Source organism: Cygnus atratus, chromosome 7 (assembly GCF_013377495.2).
Source record: "Cygnus atratus isolate AKBS03 ecotype Queensland, Australia chromosome 7, CAtr_DNAZoo_HiC_assembly, whole genome shotgun sequence".
Taxonomy (NCBI): Eukaryota; Metazoa; Chordata; class Aves; order Anseriformes; family Anatidae; genus Cygnus; species Cygnus atratus.
In genome coordinates this window covers 28580537-28598051 of record NC_066368.1, presented here as the reverse complement: position 1 = coordinate 28598051, position 17515 = coordinate 28580537, and the positions used below count along the sequence as shown (strand labels likewise).

Genomic DNA, 17515 nt, shown 5'->3' with positions numbered 1-17515 from the left:
TCTAGTTCCTGCAGCAGTTTCTGCTTCTGGTGGGCTGCTGTCTCTCTGATCACTGTACCATATTCCAACCACAGTGCCTTAATGGTGAGATTTTATGAAACGGCAAAACCCAGGCTTTCTAATGAGGCATCAGCTTTAACAAAGTCAAATAAAAATTTCAGTTATCTATGCTCCCTTCTCCTCCCAGGTTAGCTCTTCTAAAAGTTTCACAAATCTCCCCAGTACTGCAAAGAGGTAAGGAAGCAGGTTCAACAATCCAAGAGCCACTCAGTGAACGTAAATACTACGTTATCAAGGAACTGACATATGCATACTACCCTATGGATAATATAAGCCTGCAGATGGAGCTGAAGAGCAATTTAATCTGCTGGCTGTACAAAAGAAACTCAATCTTTGCTACTGAATATAGCCTGAAAGGTTGGGGCAGCTTCAGAAGGGATGATCTCAGCTGCCGCGCATGTTACGCTGAACTAGAGCTGTCTCTTCAGAAAGCAGCCTGGCCCAAAGTCCTACGAGAAAACAGGAAGAGGTAAAAAGGGCGTGAAGAGCAGTAAGTCACAACAGCAGGATTTTAGAAATATAAAATTCTTGCACAAAACAAGATCTACGTTTCCCAAATCTGCTGTAGTGCACACCCCTCCTCTAGCATTGCTAACTAAAGATACTGTTCTGGCCACAATTTCTGGCACCAGTTTAAAATATGGAAAACTCTCGGTCTACAAATGAAATAAATATTCCAGTGAACTGATACTGTTCCCTTACGGGGGAACTTTTACACTGCAGGCAAGAGCTGTTTTTTCCTACAAACCCTCCGGCAGCACCTGAAACAACCACGCTGCACACCCTGCACATTTCAGACAAGGAGAAATACAAACCACTGCAACCAGCGTCCTAGGGAAAAGCAATTCTCAGGAACATGAAACAAAAATCAGCTCAGAGACCAAGGCTTACACCACTACACACTACTGTGACTGCCCAGCAGCAAGCTGTGGGGTTGAAGGACAGTGAAGGTCTGCTGAAGTCCCCATGTGCTGTGGGGGCAGCTTTGCACCCACAGCCAGGCACTTTCTTCAGTCTGGTGGCCTGTCTGCAGAGCAAAGAGTGAACGCTCCTGCGGTTACAGTGGTGAGCTGGCATTCAAGCTCTGGGTTCGATTCGTAGTGTGATTTCCTGTTCGATCTAGGGCAAGCCCCAGGGTCACTTCCTCACTTCTGACATACAAGTATGTTCTTTCTTTTTACTTTCTTTCTTCTTCTCTTCTTTTAAGATTTTTTCCTTTTCCCTTCTTTAAGAGGAATTTTCAGGAGTAATGGAGTTACACAAATAGCAGAGCTGCGTATCCTTATCTTTGGGCACACAGTGGAAGCCACATACTTTCGTGAAAAAAAAAAACCAACAACCAAGCAGTAATGCCTTGGTATGTTTCCTTCAAAAACCCCAGGTGTTGGTCTTTTTTCTTTTTTTAAAGCAAACCTGGTAGATGAGGCAGAAGGGCCTTTCATTTTAATTTTTTCTTAAACTTACAGTCGTGCCACAGATGTTACTTCCAACACACTGACAGGAGAGGAAATAAATTAATAAGCCAGCACCAGACTTCAACCTACTAACTCCAACTACTCTAAATGTTACCTATCCTGTAACATTAAAGCCACACACAGAACTGCCTCAAAATACAACTCCTATTACATTTCAGCAGGTTTGTTCTGCTGTATGAGAAGAAGATATGTAGCTTTTATTACAGTAACACAGAAATATCTGTATGATGAGCCATTAAAGTGCTAAAATACAGTTCTTTTAATTTCTGCTTATAGTTGGCAATTCTTTCCCCCCTTCATCCCCTCCCACCCCCTTTCTAAAAGGCCAGCCAGGTTTTGGCTGGAAGCATCAAAACACTTGTCACAACCCCCTGCTGCTCAACTCCAGGCACGGCAAGTTTTTCACCCGATACCTACAAAGCGACCCAGCTTATTGCCTTATTCATCTCCACCGGCACAGACCATGTAGAGAAATGAGCTGAGACAAATGACTTGAGACACATTTTTCTTCCACATCAGCTTTAACTGTAATCAGATGTTTTCAGCTACACATCACCCACGCAGCCTTGTGATAACTTCTCCCAAAAATGAAGTTACATTCAAGATACGCGTGCATGCATCTTACTGTATGGAAAGCTCTGCAAGAAACAGCACTTTAAAGGAGCCTTCAAAATTGACTACCTTCCTAAATACCAACTTGTTCAGCAGTATTCATACACACTAAATCTGTGAGCATCAGCAATACAGTAAATTGTCTGATGGTATGCAATTCCATTCCACTTCAGATCTGTAAACACTTCAAACAGCTTCTCTCTCTGCAGTTTGATGTTGACCTGCAAGAGCCTTGCACAACTGAAATATAGAAGTGGTGCAAGTGCAATAAGCAAGTTATGGAAAGTCATTTCCTAAGCAAGAATACTTACAAATTTAATGTATTTGGTTCATTGTATACAACTTACAACAAGTTACATGTAATTATGAATTAATACAGCAGAATTCCTGAATTTATTTAAATAGTTTAAAAATAATGTAAATGCCTTTCTTCAAAACATAAAAATGGAGTCTGCTCTCTTCAAGGGAGTTTATTGTATCAAAATACTGGCATTAAATAGTTAATAAAAGCACAGCCCTTGAAAAAGCCATTGTAACTAAGAAAATGTCAATATAGGGCCCAGAAGACGCATCAACCTTCAAATCACTTCTACTTAGTAGCTTAACCATGATCAGGCACCCTTGTGCAGGTCTTAGTGTAATTAAAGCATAGGTGTTAATACAGCTCCCCAGAAGGAAGGTAGCTGGACTACAGAGGCAAATTGTGTTTGAACATTTCCTACAGTGAGTGCCCAAACCTACACCACCGTAGCAGCTACACCGCTGACCAGACGCACAGCTCTAGTGCCTATTTTCCTGATACTTGTCTATCGCCAGGCAGAAGCTGGGAGCTCCCAGCCACTGTTGCCTCCCGCACACAAGCCCTGTAACGTGAGCTAGCAGCAGCTACAGGCCGAGACAGGAATGCCCCAGCAGGAAAACGCAATCCAGCCCATAGGCCTTTCCGAGTGGCTCCATCTCACCGAGCCGTTTCCCTGCCTCACTGCTGCCCACGCACACGAGGTGTGACCGCACCGCGCTTCCCGCACACTCCGCAGCGGCGCACTTCCCATGTGCATGCATGCCAAGGCACTCCAAAATACAGGCGAGATGAGATGCTCCTCGCTGCTGCGTGTGCACACAAAGTCACGAGGGCCACTGAACCGGAGCCTGGCATCTCTCTACTAAACCTTCACCGATGAGTAGTTGAAAGGTTTTTGTGTTACTCTTTGGCATCCACTGCTGCTGCTGTTTCACTGGTCAACCCGTTGGTAATCTTGTGCTGTAAATAGCTCGCTAGTTAATCAATAAGTGCAAAACAAATAGAATACAGAAGCACATGGAACAGGTTTTTCTTTTGTTCAGCCTCAGTCTAAAAGCTGCTGAAAAATGAAATAAAGATGCAGGCATATATGGGTACACAGATATACACATAGCTGCATTTGTAGCTTCATGTTAAGTTTGCCTGACTTTTTGACAACACAGCCCTCTGGATGTGAAAGAGGGGAAAAAAGATCAAACTGCATATAGCAACTCTTGTAGCATATACTGGTGGGGTTTTTGTTTAAGTTCTCTGTGTTTTTTTTAATATAAAAAGTTATATTCCATGGCTACAGGATCATTAGAACCATCACCCTTCTTTAGAAATGTTGTGATTTTATGTTTGATTTGCATCTAAAACACTCCAGTTCAATGCAATCCAATTGCATTGGGCTACTTAGAAACCAATAATCAATACCAGCTTAAAACCCAGCAACACCACCACTCAGTAGGAGAATCTGAAAGAAATGCAGTCCTGCTGCAAATCAGTCCAGATTACTCTGTAATATCAGATGTCTAATGCACAAAAAATATAATTAGCACTGTTTCTTAAGCTAATATATTCTAAGTACTATATTACCTACCTCTTTTTCCCTCACTGATAAATCACATTTTATCTTTAAATGTAGGCACATGGTAATTACAAAATACACTGCCTTGATTTGACCAACTAGCAAACTCAGTATTGCATGCTCACAAAGTTTCAGAGGAGGAAAAAAAGATTCAAAAGAACAAAAAAAAGAAAAGAAAAATAAGAAAACAGAAGAATAACTACTAGGTGACTAATTTACTGAATAGCCTCTTTTCACATAGGTATCTATGCCTGTGCCAGCGGGCACTGACCTGTGTTTTAAAACAACAAACTTCTGCACGAAATGCAATCACAGAAAGCTTTTGCTAAAAGCATCTATCCTGTCACAACTGTTTTTCTTTGCAGACAGAGGAGTACAAATTCAGGCAGAGAGGAGAGAGAGGTTGACCACCCAAGGCATCTTCATGAAAGCCCTACTTCCCTTTACACAGCTCAGGTAAAGCACAGCAAGCATGTTCATATAAAACTCTTGCTCTTCTTCACAAGAGGAGACAAGAGCCCAAGCATTACCCCGTTACACCCCATGCTTCTAGGCAGAACGTGTAGGATCACTGATGCAGTGCCTCCACAACTTTCTTAAAAACACATTTTTTTTTAAATGACTCGTTTCGATACAACACAGATAATCGTCAGGGATGGCAATGTTTTCACCCCACTAGCAAGGCATGCCTAGTCACTCAACAGAACTAGCCTGCTAAGAGCGCTCCTTTAAAAAACCACCTTATTTCCTCCCTCACACTTTGGTTTTCTGGAAAAGCACTTGTCAGCTTGTTCCTGATGTTCATCACACCTTGTTCCAAGCCAGTTCAGTTATGAAGCTCCCAAGGCACCATCCGTCCCAATGTTAATGTGTATTAGCTCTAATTCCATCAGAGCAAACAAGTGTTTCCACTTATGATTCCCTACAAGTCAGTAAATGGAGATTTTTTCTCTACAGTTCAGACCTCTTATTATACATACCACAATATTCTGAAGTGCAACCACTTTTCTGGCTTTCAAGACAAGAAACATGTCTGTTAAATTTGCAGGAGAACACAATGAGGAAAATGAAAGATCCACGTCCTTCTGTTCTGTCTCTCTACGAGCAGAAGTTTGCAGGATATGGGGAAATACAATCATCCCTGACTATTCACCCCAAAAAGAACTGGAAAAGTAGGTCTAAGACTGAGAAGTAACCACACACAAAAAAAAAAAAAAAAGAAAAACAGGAAATGTCTACCAACCTTTCCACCTGTGGAGCAAGAACTTTCAGGTAAATATCTCAATTTTCAAAGAAAAGGGAGGTTATTACAGACCTTCATCTCAGGTTGAATTTACTCTTCAGGAGACAACTCTCTGGACGTGTCCACTCTCCTGATTCTGTCACTACTTTAGGGTCTATGAGGGCAGGGTTTTGCCTATGAATCAGTTCCTGGCAACACTAGCTGGAGAAAAATGGTACTCTTCATTTGTCACAGGTGTGCAAAATACATACTGCTTGAAGCTCTTGGAAAAGCACTGATAAAAAAATCCATTTGGCAAAATTCTTAGTAACTGCTTTTGCTGTTTATTTGGAAGTGAAGGGAAACAAAGTGGCAACTGCACCACTATAGGAAAAAAAAAAAAAAAAAAAACTTTTCCAACAATCTGCTGAAAGTAGAAATTAAACTGTAAGGAACAGAAACTTGGTACTACACTGCATTAAACATCAGACTTTATCACTTCTGACTTGATAAGAATCATTTATACTTTTATTCAGGACTGAACGGTATCATTGTAGGATTGCTTTTTTTTTAATCTGTGTGGTAGGAGTTTTAAATATCATGATTAGCATCCACAACAATAAAGGAATTAAAAAACCCCTAAGCTCTACAGACATAAGCAGAAACATCACATTCCGAGGCAGTTTAAAGAATTAAAACATCTGACCGAAGTTTACAGATAGCTGAAACTGCCAGGACACTGATCTACAGCACAGCTGAGGAGATGCACATCTACCTCCTAAAGCTTACCCCAAACCAAAAAGCAGACCAAGTGCAATATTAATACATGGAAGATGAAAATTTTAAGCAGGTATGTTCAGAGCTGAAGGGAAAGAAAAGGCCTTAGGCTAAGAGTTTCTCCCTCAATTAGAGTATCAACTGGAGGAATGCCCTCTTTCCAGGAACTAAGTCGCAGCAATGGAAGACAGGAAGGGACACACAGCTCCCAGGGACTGAAATAACTGTCACTACAGGCATCAGGTAGCATGCAATGTCTGTGTTTTAAACAGACAAGTTGAAAAAATACAGATGTAAATATCACAATTAAAAAATGATTTGATATTTCTGCAAAAAACTTGCTTCAATTTTAATCAAGGAATCCTTACAACTCACAGATGTGAAATCAGCACATCTGCAACTTCTGCTACAGTTTCCAACTTAGACATTTCATACTTTACTTTGGAATAGTTTACCTCAACTGTCTTGCCTTCACTTTTACTTCTTTCTTTCATTCCATGTGTTCAGCAGGACCATAATGGTCCATCTTACAAAACTAAGACATCTCTCTACTCAGACAGCAGCACTCGACTGACGAAGTAGAACCTGAGATCTTCCTTTCTGGATGTCCCCAGGCTGCTGTGTTAGAAGCAAAACATCACAGCAATGTTTTCTGTTACTGATCCATAGGAATTTGTTTTGTATTTCATTTTCTGCCTCTTCTAGAGCATGTCTTCACCTCTTACATTCATTCTGCTTGGATCCCAAAACTTGTGCAAAATTCAGTTTGTACATTTTGTCCCTATCATTCTCCTCCTCCAGATTTTTTTTTTTAAGGAGGACGACAAAAAAGGATTCACCCCTTGCTCTGCTGCTAAATTCAGCAACTTCCTCCTACCCCCAAGCATAAAAAAGAGCAGCAAAGCAACTGTTTCTCTCTGCTGCTTTTAACAGGCTATGCTGAAATACATCGGATGCCTACCGCTGACAACGTTTGCTCCTTTGGAGGAGCACTGCCTCGTTCTTCACTGCACACTGCAAGAACAGCTCATGAGAAACCAGCACTACGTCCACCCGCAGCACCCCCTGCGCAGAGCTCCCTGACCAGCCCTATCTGCAACAGTGCAGAGTCACCCTTCCAAGCATTTTATGGTCTTCCAGTTTCCACCAAAGAGTACCTTATGGGATGCAGTGCGGTAACAAAATCTATTGCTGAAATCATGAGCAGTTGTGTAAGATTGCTTAACACACCTGTGCTGCACACAGTTCTATCTCCTCACGTACTGCAAGGAGTTTTAGCATTACAAGCCCATAGAAGAAAATACATCCCATACATACCAACACTTAGGACTAAGAGCCTAGAAAATAACTTCAATATTAACTGAAGTCAGTATCAACAGTAGGAGGAAACTACCAACCAGTTGTTTACCAACAAGTTTACCAACAAGGAAAATGAATTAACACAGGCAAGAAAACCAAAGATCACGTAACTGCTCTAAAAGTCAGCTTTTCTTCATCCTTCAAAATCAGCAATAAAAATCAAAAGCTCCATCACACTCAAAGCCTCAACTAAAATGAAGTACTGAACATTCAGGATTTGGAAATTATTCTGCAGTCTTGCCTATATTAGCTTTTCAAAGTGGGATTAGCAACAGGGCTAGAACCTCTAAAGAAGCCTGATGTTTTACTCTAGCATCCAAAGCAACAGATGTGTAGTGCACAGTGTAGGAATTATTTTTTCTTCGGTCAAAGTAAACCCATTAGGGGTACAATGCAGAAGAAACTAAAACAACCCTCTCCATCAAAATGTTAAGTCACTGGAGATATACTAAGGAAGAAGGGCCATTAGTGTCAGTAAATGTTCAAACCTGCCACTAAATGGCATTCTTAAAATAAAAACTCACTGCAAACCAGCCTGATGCACAATTCAAGACCACTTTGATGAGAAAGTTCATCTAAGAGAAAAGCAAAATGACTTCACATACAGAACAGCAAGCCTAGAGAAACACCACGAACGTTGCATTATTAAGAATTCCCAAATGTACTCTGAAATTTCACTTCCAGCCCCAAATTAATTCAGAACAATATGCCAATATTCCTATTGACTGAAGACATGCCACCATTATTAAACACAGCAATACCAATAAAGTCACAGACAAAGGAGTAGAAGTGTTGTGCAACCTTTCAAGGCAAGCAAGACACAGATGGTTATCAGAGTTGGGTATCAACCCAATGGCAGTACTGAAAACAAATTCATTTACTATATAAAGGACAGAAACATTCAGAGAGTAATTCAGCGTGGTTTTATAGGGAACAAGTTCTGGCAGATAAGCACAGATTCATCTTTCAGCCAAGGACTTTTTGTAATAAAGACAACCACAAAGGTGTAGCGCATGTCCATGGCACCCATAAGACTTTCTGATTTAGCAATACATGCCATACCATATTTAAAATAGCAGTAAAATAATCAAAGTATACAGCTGGAATTCCAAAGTGGCTTACAGATCTGAAAAATACTTGTCAGTAGGAAATTTCTAACGCAATTTCACACCAACATGTACTAAGCACAATGCTGATCAAAACATTTACTGTGCATTGTTATTCAGTAAAGTCCCCAGCAGAGACAGCTCACCTTCACTGCTGCAAATAGCGTTGGTAAAATTGATATGGGAGAAAAAAACTCATTGAGGTTGCTTGTACTGAGAAGAGATCCTCACGAAAGTCAAGAACAAGGGAAAATACCCTTCCCCAGACTATGGTTCCACAGTTACTAGCACCAAACCAAGAACTAGCAGGCAACCCAGCACTACAAGCCAGGTCTGGAAAAGGCACGCGTGTGCTGCTGCAGCTCTGCCAAATTAGCCAGAGCTCACAACGCTAAGCTCACAGAGAAAGACCAATGATACCAGATAAAAAAAATAAAACTTATCCATTCCAAATTAAGCTCTCAGAAACATCTGGATAAACTTGAAGCAAGAAAATGTGTTTAGACTAGACAGTGCATCATTTAGCCACAGCGTTTTCGATCCAGCACATTAGAGTTCCAGCATCTCAGAGCTTGAGAGCTTCTTTCAGTTGTCAAAGTAAAGTAGAAGACCTCTGTTGAAGCCTGTATCTTTGTAAAACTCATTAACCAAGCCACAAGGCACTGCAAGAACGTAACGGCTCAACGAGGAAGGCTTTGACTACGAGCACTCGCACAGGACACTCAGATTCTTCATCTCAGAGACTTATTTACAACCAAATACTCTTCCCAAAGACACTTTTCAATAAGAGTTACAAGATCTGATGCGGGAACTACTCAGAAACACATGAAGATGTGACAGAAATCCCAGTAGGTGAGGCAGCAACCCTCTGAAGCCTCAAGACTCCTGAAAGAGCAAGCGGCTGTGTTCAGTGCTCCCTGCTCACTATTTGAATCAAGTCCTGCCCAGGACAGAAACTATTCTTTTTTTAGTTTGCTTTTTAACCAGTACTGAAGAAGTCCTACAGCACAGACAAACAGTGATGTGCTGTTACCACCACTACAGTTATTTTTCCCCGGGACTTCAATATGCCAGAGGTCATACCCAAGTACCAAAGGGAAGCAGATGATAATACACCTTCCTACTATTAGTTTGCCAGCAGTGCAGCAAATAGCACTGCTTTTATCATGTTAACCTAAGGGTGAAAAACATTAAGTCCATTATTAAGCTTCTTTCTTCCTTTCCAGACATTCTGTAGAAGATCATTAGAAACTTCTTGAGAATGAGGCAAACATGAAATTCAAATACAAGGCAGTCATTACCTACATCTGCTCTTCCTGAAAAGTTGTGCACGAAGTTACACTGTGTATGAACTTGCTAATCTTTGCAAAAATGCTGTCTTTACTCTAAAAAGCAGGTAAACAAAACATTTCTAAAATAAGGTATTTGAGAAAGATTTTTAGTCTGACTACAAACCAGAATTGAACCAGTTGGATACTGGAGCTCCAAAGACATTTCTTACACCAACAGAAGACACCACAAAACAGCAGACCCATCTCTTTCACACGTGCAAGACCTACTTTAAAAATCGAGAGTAAATGATAAACTTACAGGTACTTCTTTTAAAACATTAATCTCTTCACTTTCTTGATCCACTTTGTACCTTTGTACCTACTAATTGATTTCTCCCATTGATCCCTCTGCCCTTAACTAAGCACCTTTCAAAGGTTCGTGTTTTCAGTCAGTTAGCCTGTTCCGCCCTTTCTCCTGCTGTTCATATTCTGCACTGGAACAGGTGCTCTGCTCTGAAACTCTGATGCAAACTCCACGATTGGAAAAAGCTGTTAAAAAGCAATTTGTGCAGAGGATTTTCAGCACTCTATCACACCCATTAACCTCCCCAAACTACCTATCCAGGCTGACATTTTCCATGAAGAGCCGTGGCAGCAGATCACAAACATGCACACATCCCACCACATACTTCCTTGAGAACAAACTGCTAAAATCATATTTATTTCCAGAGTCTAACTCTGGTTGTTTACTGAGAAAACTGTAACAACTCTACAGTACCACACAGGATTTTGCCAATCTGTAAGTCACTGGAAGCCTGTTTGTTTTCAGGAGATGTCTGTTATGGGAAGCAAAAAATTTCTTCAGAATTTGTGACTACAAGCAAGGAAATGAGAGCTGAGTAAGCCTTTCTCTTCCATTGTTTCTCCCAGCTGGCAGAAGCCTGTTCACATCGCTTTGCAGAAATGCAAAGGAGAAGGAAAAGCCAGGAGATGCAACTGCCCTCTGCTAACACCCAGAGGAAAGCAACAGCCAAGCTCACACCTGAGGTGCAGGTTTAGCTGTAGAGGTTACTTATGCTGTCAGCAGTTTGGATCAGTCTGTTTCATCCCAACTGATGCTCCTTTGGGCATCTACGCACCCCCACAACATGCGACTTTTAGGAGTCTTTCCTTCCCTGCAAAGCAAACTGGGGAAAAAATGAGAAGCCATTCTTTAAAACCTACATTACAAACTGCTGTATCAGGCACTCCAGAGTGGGAACATTTTCACATTAAGGCTACTCAAGTACATGATTATCAGTTAGAAAAAAAATAATGGAATAAGGCTTATTCTACTTTCTTTCTCTAATGCTACAGGAGATGCCTGACTTTAAGAGGCCAATCCACGTGAGTTAAATTGCCGAATCTAACAACCAAGGGTAAGCATGTATGTACCTGTAAGAACGAGAGACCGAAACTGGTTTTGTTATCAAAACCAGCCTGCTTTTATGAGGCCTGTCAATTCAAAACAATAACCATGAAAAACAAAATGCTTCACTATCAATTAAAGGCTACACGGCTTTCTGTGAAATAGGTCGACTTTGTAACATCAAACACTGAAAAGTGGAAAAAAAAGCTAGAAGTCCAAGTTCTATCAACTTCAAAAGAAACTTCCTGACGGAGACATGCGTGCACCCGGCTCCTAGCTGAAGTTCTTCAGCTTCTGTGACAGGCAACAATTCAATGGGTTGGAAAGCTACCATTCCCCCACCCAGTTTTCAATGTACTTTTATTTCACTAGAGAAGTTGTGCTGTCCCACACTTAGTCCACTAAACATGACATTTCCTTGCAGACCTTTCTCACCAAGAAATAAAGGAAGTTCACACAGGAACTCCACTTGTGGTACCGCAGCACTATAACCAAAAGTAACTACTTAATATCACAAATATGTAGCTTTTAAGATTTTCAGATGTACAATTTTTTCCCAACCTAAGCACCCACCATCCTGTCTGTTTCCTGAAAAGAATCTTGCAGAAACATCATGCAATCATATAATTAAAGATTGCTAAACGTGTACAAAGGGAACTGTCTTCAAACAGCTCAAGGGATCTCAGTTATTTCTGATGATTCTGATTCTGTGTTAACACATTCAGCAATACAGGTGCAAGAGGAAGGAGGAAAAAGACCACTTTCTACTTTGTAAAGCTTACAGGGAAAATACTCAAAACCATTAAAGAGAACGGAGGGAACTAAGGAAAGTTTAGTGTCCCTGCAGCACTAGCACGGCCAAGTTCAAGCAAAGGGACAGCAAAAGGCTTAGGGATGAAGAGCTTCATGGCTAGAAGGGTCACCTTCACCTACAGCACACAAGTTTAGTCATTTCACCTGCTATTTCAGCTACCTGTCGTTTTTATCTGCGCTTCACGGCTCATCCGTAGCAAATGATAAAAATCAAAGCTGATTCGTGACATTACAATGCCTACAGCAGGAAGCTGGCGTGCCACAGCCCTGCCCGCATGGCTCTCCTCTAGGAGCGGGAGCTGGGTTGTGGGAGTAAATTGACAAAGGTTTAGAATCACAATGAAGAAAATCAGAAAACTTTGCATTTAACTACATTTACATGCAAATGGCACACATTTCTGTGTTCCAACACAGCTCATCTCCAACCACTTTCATACTTAGAGCAACACGACAAACTATTTTGACTGCAAATGTGTTTACATTAAGGACTATGTAAACCACACCACAGAGTCTTGGTGGCCTGAAAATAAAAAATTGTTTTGCGTTCATTATTTTGCTGCTTGCTGAATGAGAAGTGGCTTACTTAGCCGTGCACACAGTTTAGCATACCAAAGAGAGAGTGTCTGCTGAAGATGCTGGTTTTCTAGACAGCCCACAGGTTGCTATAAAAGTCTAACACCTTTTCTCTCTTTAGCCAGGATGTCAGAAAAGATGCAGTTTTAGATTTAAGAAAAATACTTCATTTTTGTCAACTGAAATCTGATGAAAACGTGAGGTAGTAAGTCCCCAGGAAAGCACCAAAACAACCTTAAGTCACACGAACACTTTTTCAACTTGTTTACAAACAATAGCACACCTACCAGGGGTTCAGAAAGATGCTGTCTTTCTAACAGGCAAAGAGAAAATGTCTGACTGACAAGATGTCTTAGCCCCTTCCAGCATTAGAAGGCACTCCGCTGCTACCTAATTAAGACACATTCTCTACTCGTAAAGTATTAACAAAGCACACGTTTCCCTGACTGCCACTATATTTGTCATCCCTGAATAAATTACTTCTGTATTGTATTTCATGCACTCTTCCGGCCCACATCCTGCTAGAAGCTGAAAGCTTACTACGGGGACCAGATGCAAGGTTTGCCTAGATAAGCTCCAGATCCCATTCCTTTGCTAGATATATCAACAGTGAAAACCTGATTATCAATAGGATAGCTGATATGCTTGCAAGAAAGCACTCCCTGTGAAAAATCAGGGAAGAAGAGGACACACGCAGGTGGGCTGGAGAGCCTTCCAGGGCACCCCTGTGCTGGCCAGGACATGCAGGCCGGTGCCTGCAGCCACCAGCGTTACCTCGGTTCGGTCCTTGGCACATTACCCCTCTGCCCACTCACGGGCCGTGAGCACCTCAGTGCGCGCTCCGGCAGCTGAAGGCGCACAAACACCCTGCTCGGACCCCCAAACACCTAACTGACAGAAGAAAATGTCATATTGGCTATGTTGTGGATGTGCTTTGCTGAGGATTGATGCCCCACAGCATCAAATAAAGCGGCGTTGCAGTTTATCCTCTCAGCGCTCATAAACCAGAGCCGAGCCGGGCCAGGACAGCACAGCGCGTCACCTGCGCTGCTTCTGAGGGACTTTCAGGGGAGTTTCTCACAAACCTCTGGGAACAGCACTGCCAGCACGGCGGCGAGCCTAGCCCAGAGCCTTTTGGCGACCAGGGCGCTCTCCTGCAGCCCCTGCCCGTCCGGCCTGCCCCTCAGGGGACAGCCCCGATCCGCGTGGGCGGAAAACATGGGCTCGGGGAAACTCCGGGGCCGCGCCTGCCGCCCTCAGTGGGGGCCGGGTGCGGGCCGGGCCCCTCCTGCCCGCTCCCCGCTGCCCGGCCCCGGGGGCACGGCGAGGCCCGGCCCGGCCCGGCCCCACGGCGGCTCCCCCCCGGCGGCGGCGGCGCCGCCCGCACTCACGATGGTGACGCTGGCCTTGCGCAGGTCGCGGTTCTCCTCCTGCAGCGCCTTGCACTTGAGCTTGTAGGTCTCCAGCTCGATCTTCAGCACCTTGTTCTCCTGCTGCAGCGAGGCCAGCCGGTTCGTCAGCTCCTCCAGCCGGAACGGCGAGATCACGATGCCGCCCGCCTTGCCGCCGCCCGCGCCCCCCGAACCGCCGCCGCCAACGCCTCCTCCGCCGCCGCCGCCGCCGCCGCCCGGCCCCGCCGCCGGGCCGCCCGCCGCCAGCGGCCCCGCCACGCCGCTCCCGCCGCCCCCGCTGCCGCCGGCGCCGTCCGTGTCGCTCTCGCTGGCGCTGTCCGCCATCGCCGCCGCTCCCCCGCCGCCGCCGCCAGGCGAGCAGGGGGCGGCCCCCGCCGCGCTCCGCCGCCGCCGCCCCGTGCGCCGAGAGCGGCCGCCCCGCTCCGCCCGCGCCCGCCGCCCGCCCACAGCGCCCCCTGGCGGCCCCTGGCGGCTCCCGGCGGCCCCTGGCGGCCCGGGGGCGGCCCCCCCCCCTCGCGGATCGCGCCTCCGCCATCTCCTCACCGGGCCGCGGCTTCCCCGTGCGGCCTCTCGCGGCCCGCGGGGTGCCCGCCAGGCCCTGCCCGCACCCACCGGCGCAGCCCGGCCCCGTTTCCGCAGCTTACCGCACCCCGGCGGCCGCTGCCTGCCCCTGTCGGCCTGTCGCGATGGGAAGAGCTTTGCGGGCTCGGGACTGGGAAGCGGCAAGTCTCAGCAAGTGTCAGAAACCCAGGGGTTTCTCCTCCTGCTGGGGACGACGTTGGCTCTCACTGTTTCAGTTTTAACAGTGTCAAAAAGCACCTTTATTCTGCTTTAATACCGACTTAAACATCCCCCCAGTGATAAGGCTTTTGAATGTTTAAATATTAAAATAGTAATACCAAACAGCTTACACACAAACCTTGGGTTTTACCGCTAAATACATGGGGAAAAAAATACTAGGCATTCAGCGCCACGAACTGTGTAGAAAAAATCTGGGCTCACGCAGCAATTCTTTGCTCCAGGTGACACAAAGCTGGAGCCCCAAAGTTTCATTTACATGCAGTTGAAACAACTGAAACCCCTTTTCTTGAAAGATACATATATATATTTATATACACATAAAATATACACGTACACACAGTGCTGCCTTGTGAGAAAGGGGAAGTATCACAGAGAGGGAAAAGCCCCTCTGATGCTGAAAAGTTCAGTCATCAGCCTCAGCGGACTGCAGAGAAGTACATGTAAGAGGCGGTAAGAAGTGACTCTCACCCTTCATTTGCAGTGTTTGAAGTTAATGTTCTTCAAGGCTTTTGCTTTTTAACATACAGGGTCAAGTCCTTCCTCATGCTAGAGCAGCATTACACAGGTATGGCAGTGTTGTTTTTCCACGTTTGTAGTGGGATGGGCAAGGAACCCAACTCTTTCCTTTTGGCTGTCCCTCGTTATTTGTGTGATGTGTAATGAGAGGTGAACCTCTGGTCACGTACTCTTTCTTTGCGTCCTCACACTGCCCATGAACAAAAGTGATGTAATCGTCTGTCAAGCTGGCAGCTTCCTGCAGCCAGCCATGCTATTAATTTTTTTTCCCACCAAATACATCTCAAGATGCTAAAAACTTCATAAGTGATAAATGTTCAGGTTACCAGGCACAGCAAAATGGAGGACGATTTTCTTCAGAGGTGTCTTAAGAATCATATGGCAAATTCAAGGGAATAGGGATTTTTCCAGGCAAAGTGCCCCCAGAATACGTTTGTTGTCCAGGTTAATTCCTGTCTGGGGCTGGGAGCAGGAGAGGAGAGCTGTGTTCCCATGGACATGGCTCCTGGAAAAGCAGTGTTCGAGCCGAAGGGGAAAAGCACGCTCCCTGGAAATAACATCACCCTGGAAACAGATCTGAGGACATTCCTTCCACTTTATTCAGCATGAGGCTGCTGTGGACCTGGCTTCTGGCACTTCCAGTTTGCATTGATGTGCATCGATGACTTCAGCTAAACTTCATCATGATGATGACATCAAAATGCTCTGCATCTCCTTCTCACACTCTGCATCTTGAATTTTAGGTTGTGGCTTTGCAGACTTCTTCATTTCTCTGTTTTCATCAGGAAGCTGTCTGGAAGGGGGGCTGTGTGCTGCAGCAGTGAGCATTTAACGCTTGAGCGCACTCCAGCAGGGGCTGCAGTGGAGACTCTTCAGAAAGAAGGAAAAAAAACACCTTAATCACATCAGTCTCCTGCCTGATTGTTTGCCAGAGTTATAAGCATTTTCCTTGGCCAGATCAGATAAGTCCCAGGGACTAGAAGGGGGAGGAAAATTCCTTACTGGAAGTTGATTTACATTCAGGATAATTTTCTGAGGTGTGCAAAGCTGTATGCTGTTACTGGAATACACCTCAGCTACAAGAAAGAGACTTTGCTACTGGATGCTGTAAGACGATTTGTGATGAAGTTAGGTTTGTAATCAGATAGCTGGAGACCGGATTGCAGAGCATGCCACAGCTTGTCCAGGCAACTTTAATAGCACAAATATCTAAACCAGGCAGAAAATCTAACCGCAGACCACTTAGGTGGTTTTTCCCTCAGGCAAGAAGACATAAAGCAGCAGGGACTGCTGTGTGGGGACGATGGCACAGGGCGCCTGGGCAGCTCTGGGGCAGCCAAGGACCAATGACAGCTTATTCACCCCTCCAGCCTGTGGTCCTGCCATCCCACCATGGCTTTTTCATCCCCAGTACCTCAGGGGTTTTGGTGAGAGCAAAGTGTGCAACACAAGTGCCACAGCACAGCACCCCACTGGGATGGGCGTTAGGGTGAACAGGGCTTGGCCAGGGACTGAGCCAGACCAGCGTGCGGGCGGCCCCAGCCCCGGCCACGCGTTTCCCTGAAGTCCTCCTCCCCTTTCCAGCACAGAGGCTAAATGGCTCGTTAATTCAGCCCTCTGTACTTCTGTAAAACTGTTTTAAATTAAGGTATGTTAATGTGTATCTCTCATTTTAGATAATGTACATTCTGATTACTGTGTGCATTAGTTGCCCTTTATTATTTCTTTGAGGAGTAGCTGAAAAAAGGAATGAGTTGTAGGGAAATAGAATGGAGTATATACATTGTTCATTATATGGAATAATGTGGTCCATATTGCTCCTGGATAAATTAGTCACTGAGACTCTATAATTGGTATCTTAATTATTTATGAAGGGGTCTTTTAACAACAGTAATTTTTCCATTAATGGCAAGGAGGGATTTCATTATCTCTTACTATACTACCTTTTTGTTCTATGCCACAGCAAATTTCAAATTTTATTTGTAGCGGCTATGATATATGAAGGAATTCCTTCTCTGTAAAGTAATTATTCTTCCTGTCTGCCTGGGAATACAAGTGTAGGTCATCTTATTTTTGGTTTCTTAATCACAAGAAAAGTAGTAAGGACCTTTCCTGGTCTTCAGAAGCAGGTGGGATTTTCTGAGCTGCCTGTCTGCACGCCTGAAAAGGGCACAGCATGCTGCCATGCAGAGATCAAAACATGGGGAGGGAATGGTGGTACCCTTCCTACAGGAGGAGG

At 44.4% G+C, this 17515-nt stretch overlaps 1 protein-coding gene across 1 annotated transcript in view; it reads right to left on the bottom strand.

Moving 5' to 3' along the window:
- Window positions 1-14298, bottom strand: part of CCDC6 (coiled-coil domain containing 6) — a 44769-nt gene extending 30471 nt beyond the window's left edge. Inside the window, exon 1 of the mRNA XM_035539702.2 lies at window positions 13939-14298. Coding sequence (XP_035395595.1) covers window positions 13939-14283 — 345 coding nt within the window. The 5' untranslated portion in view covers window positions 14284-14298. The remainder of the gene's footprint in view (window positions 1-13938) is intronic.
- Window positions 14299-17515: the final 3217 nt, after the last annotated feature.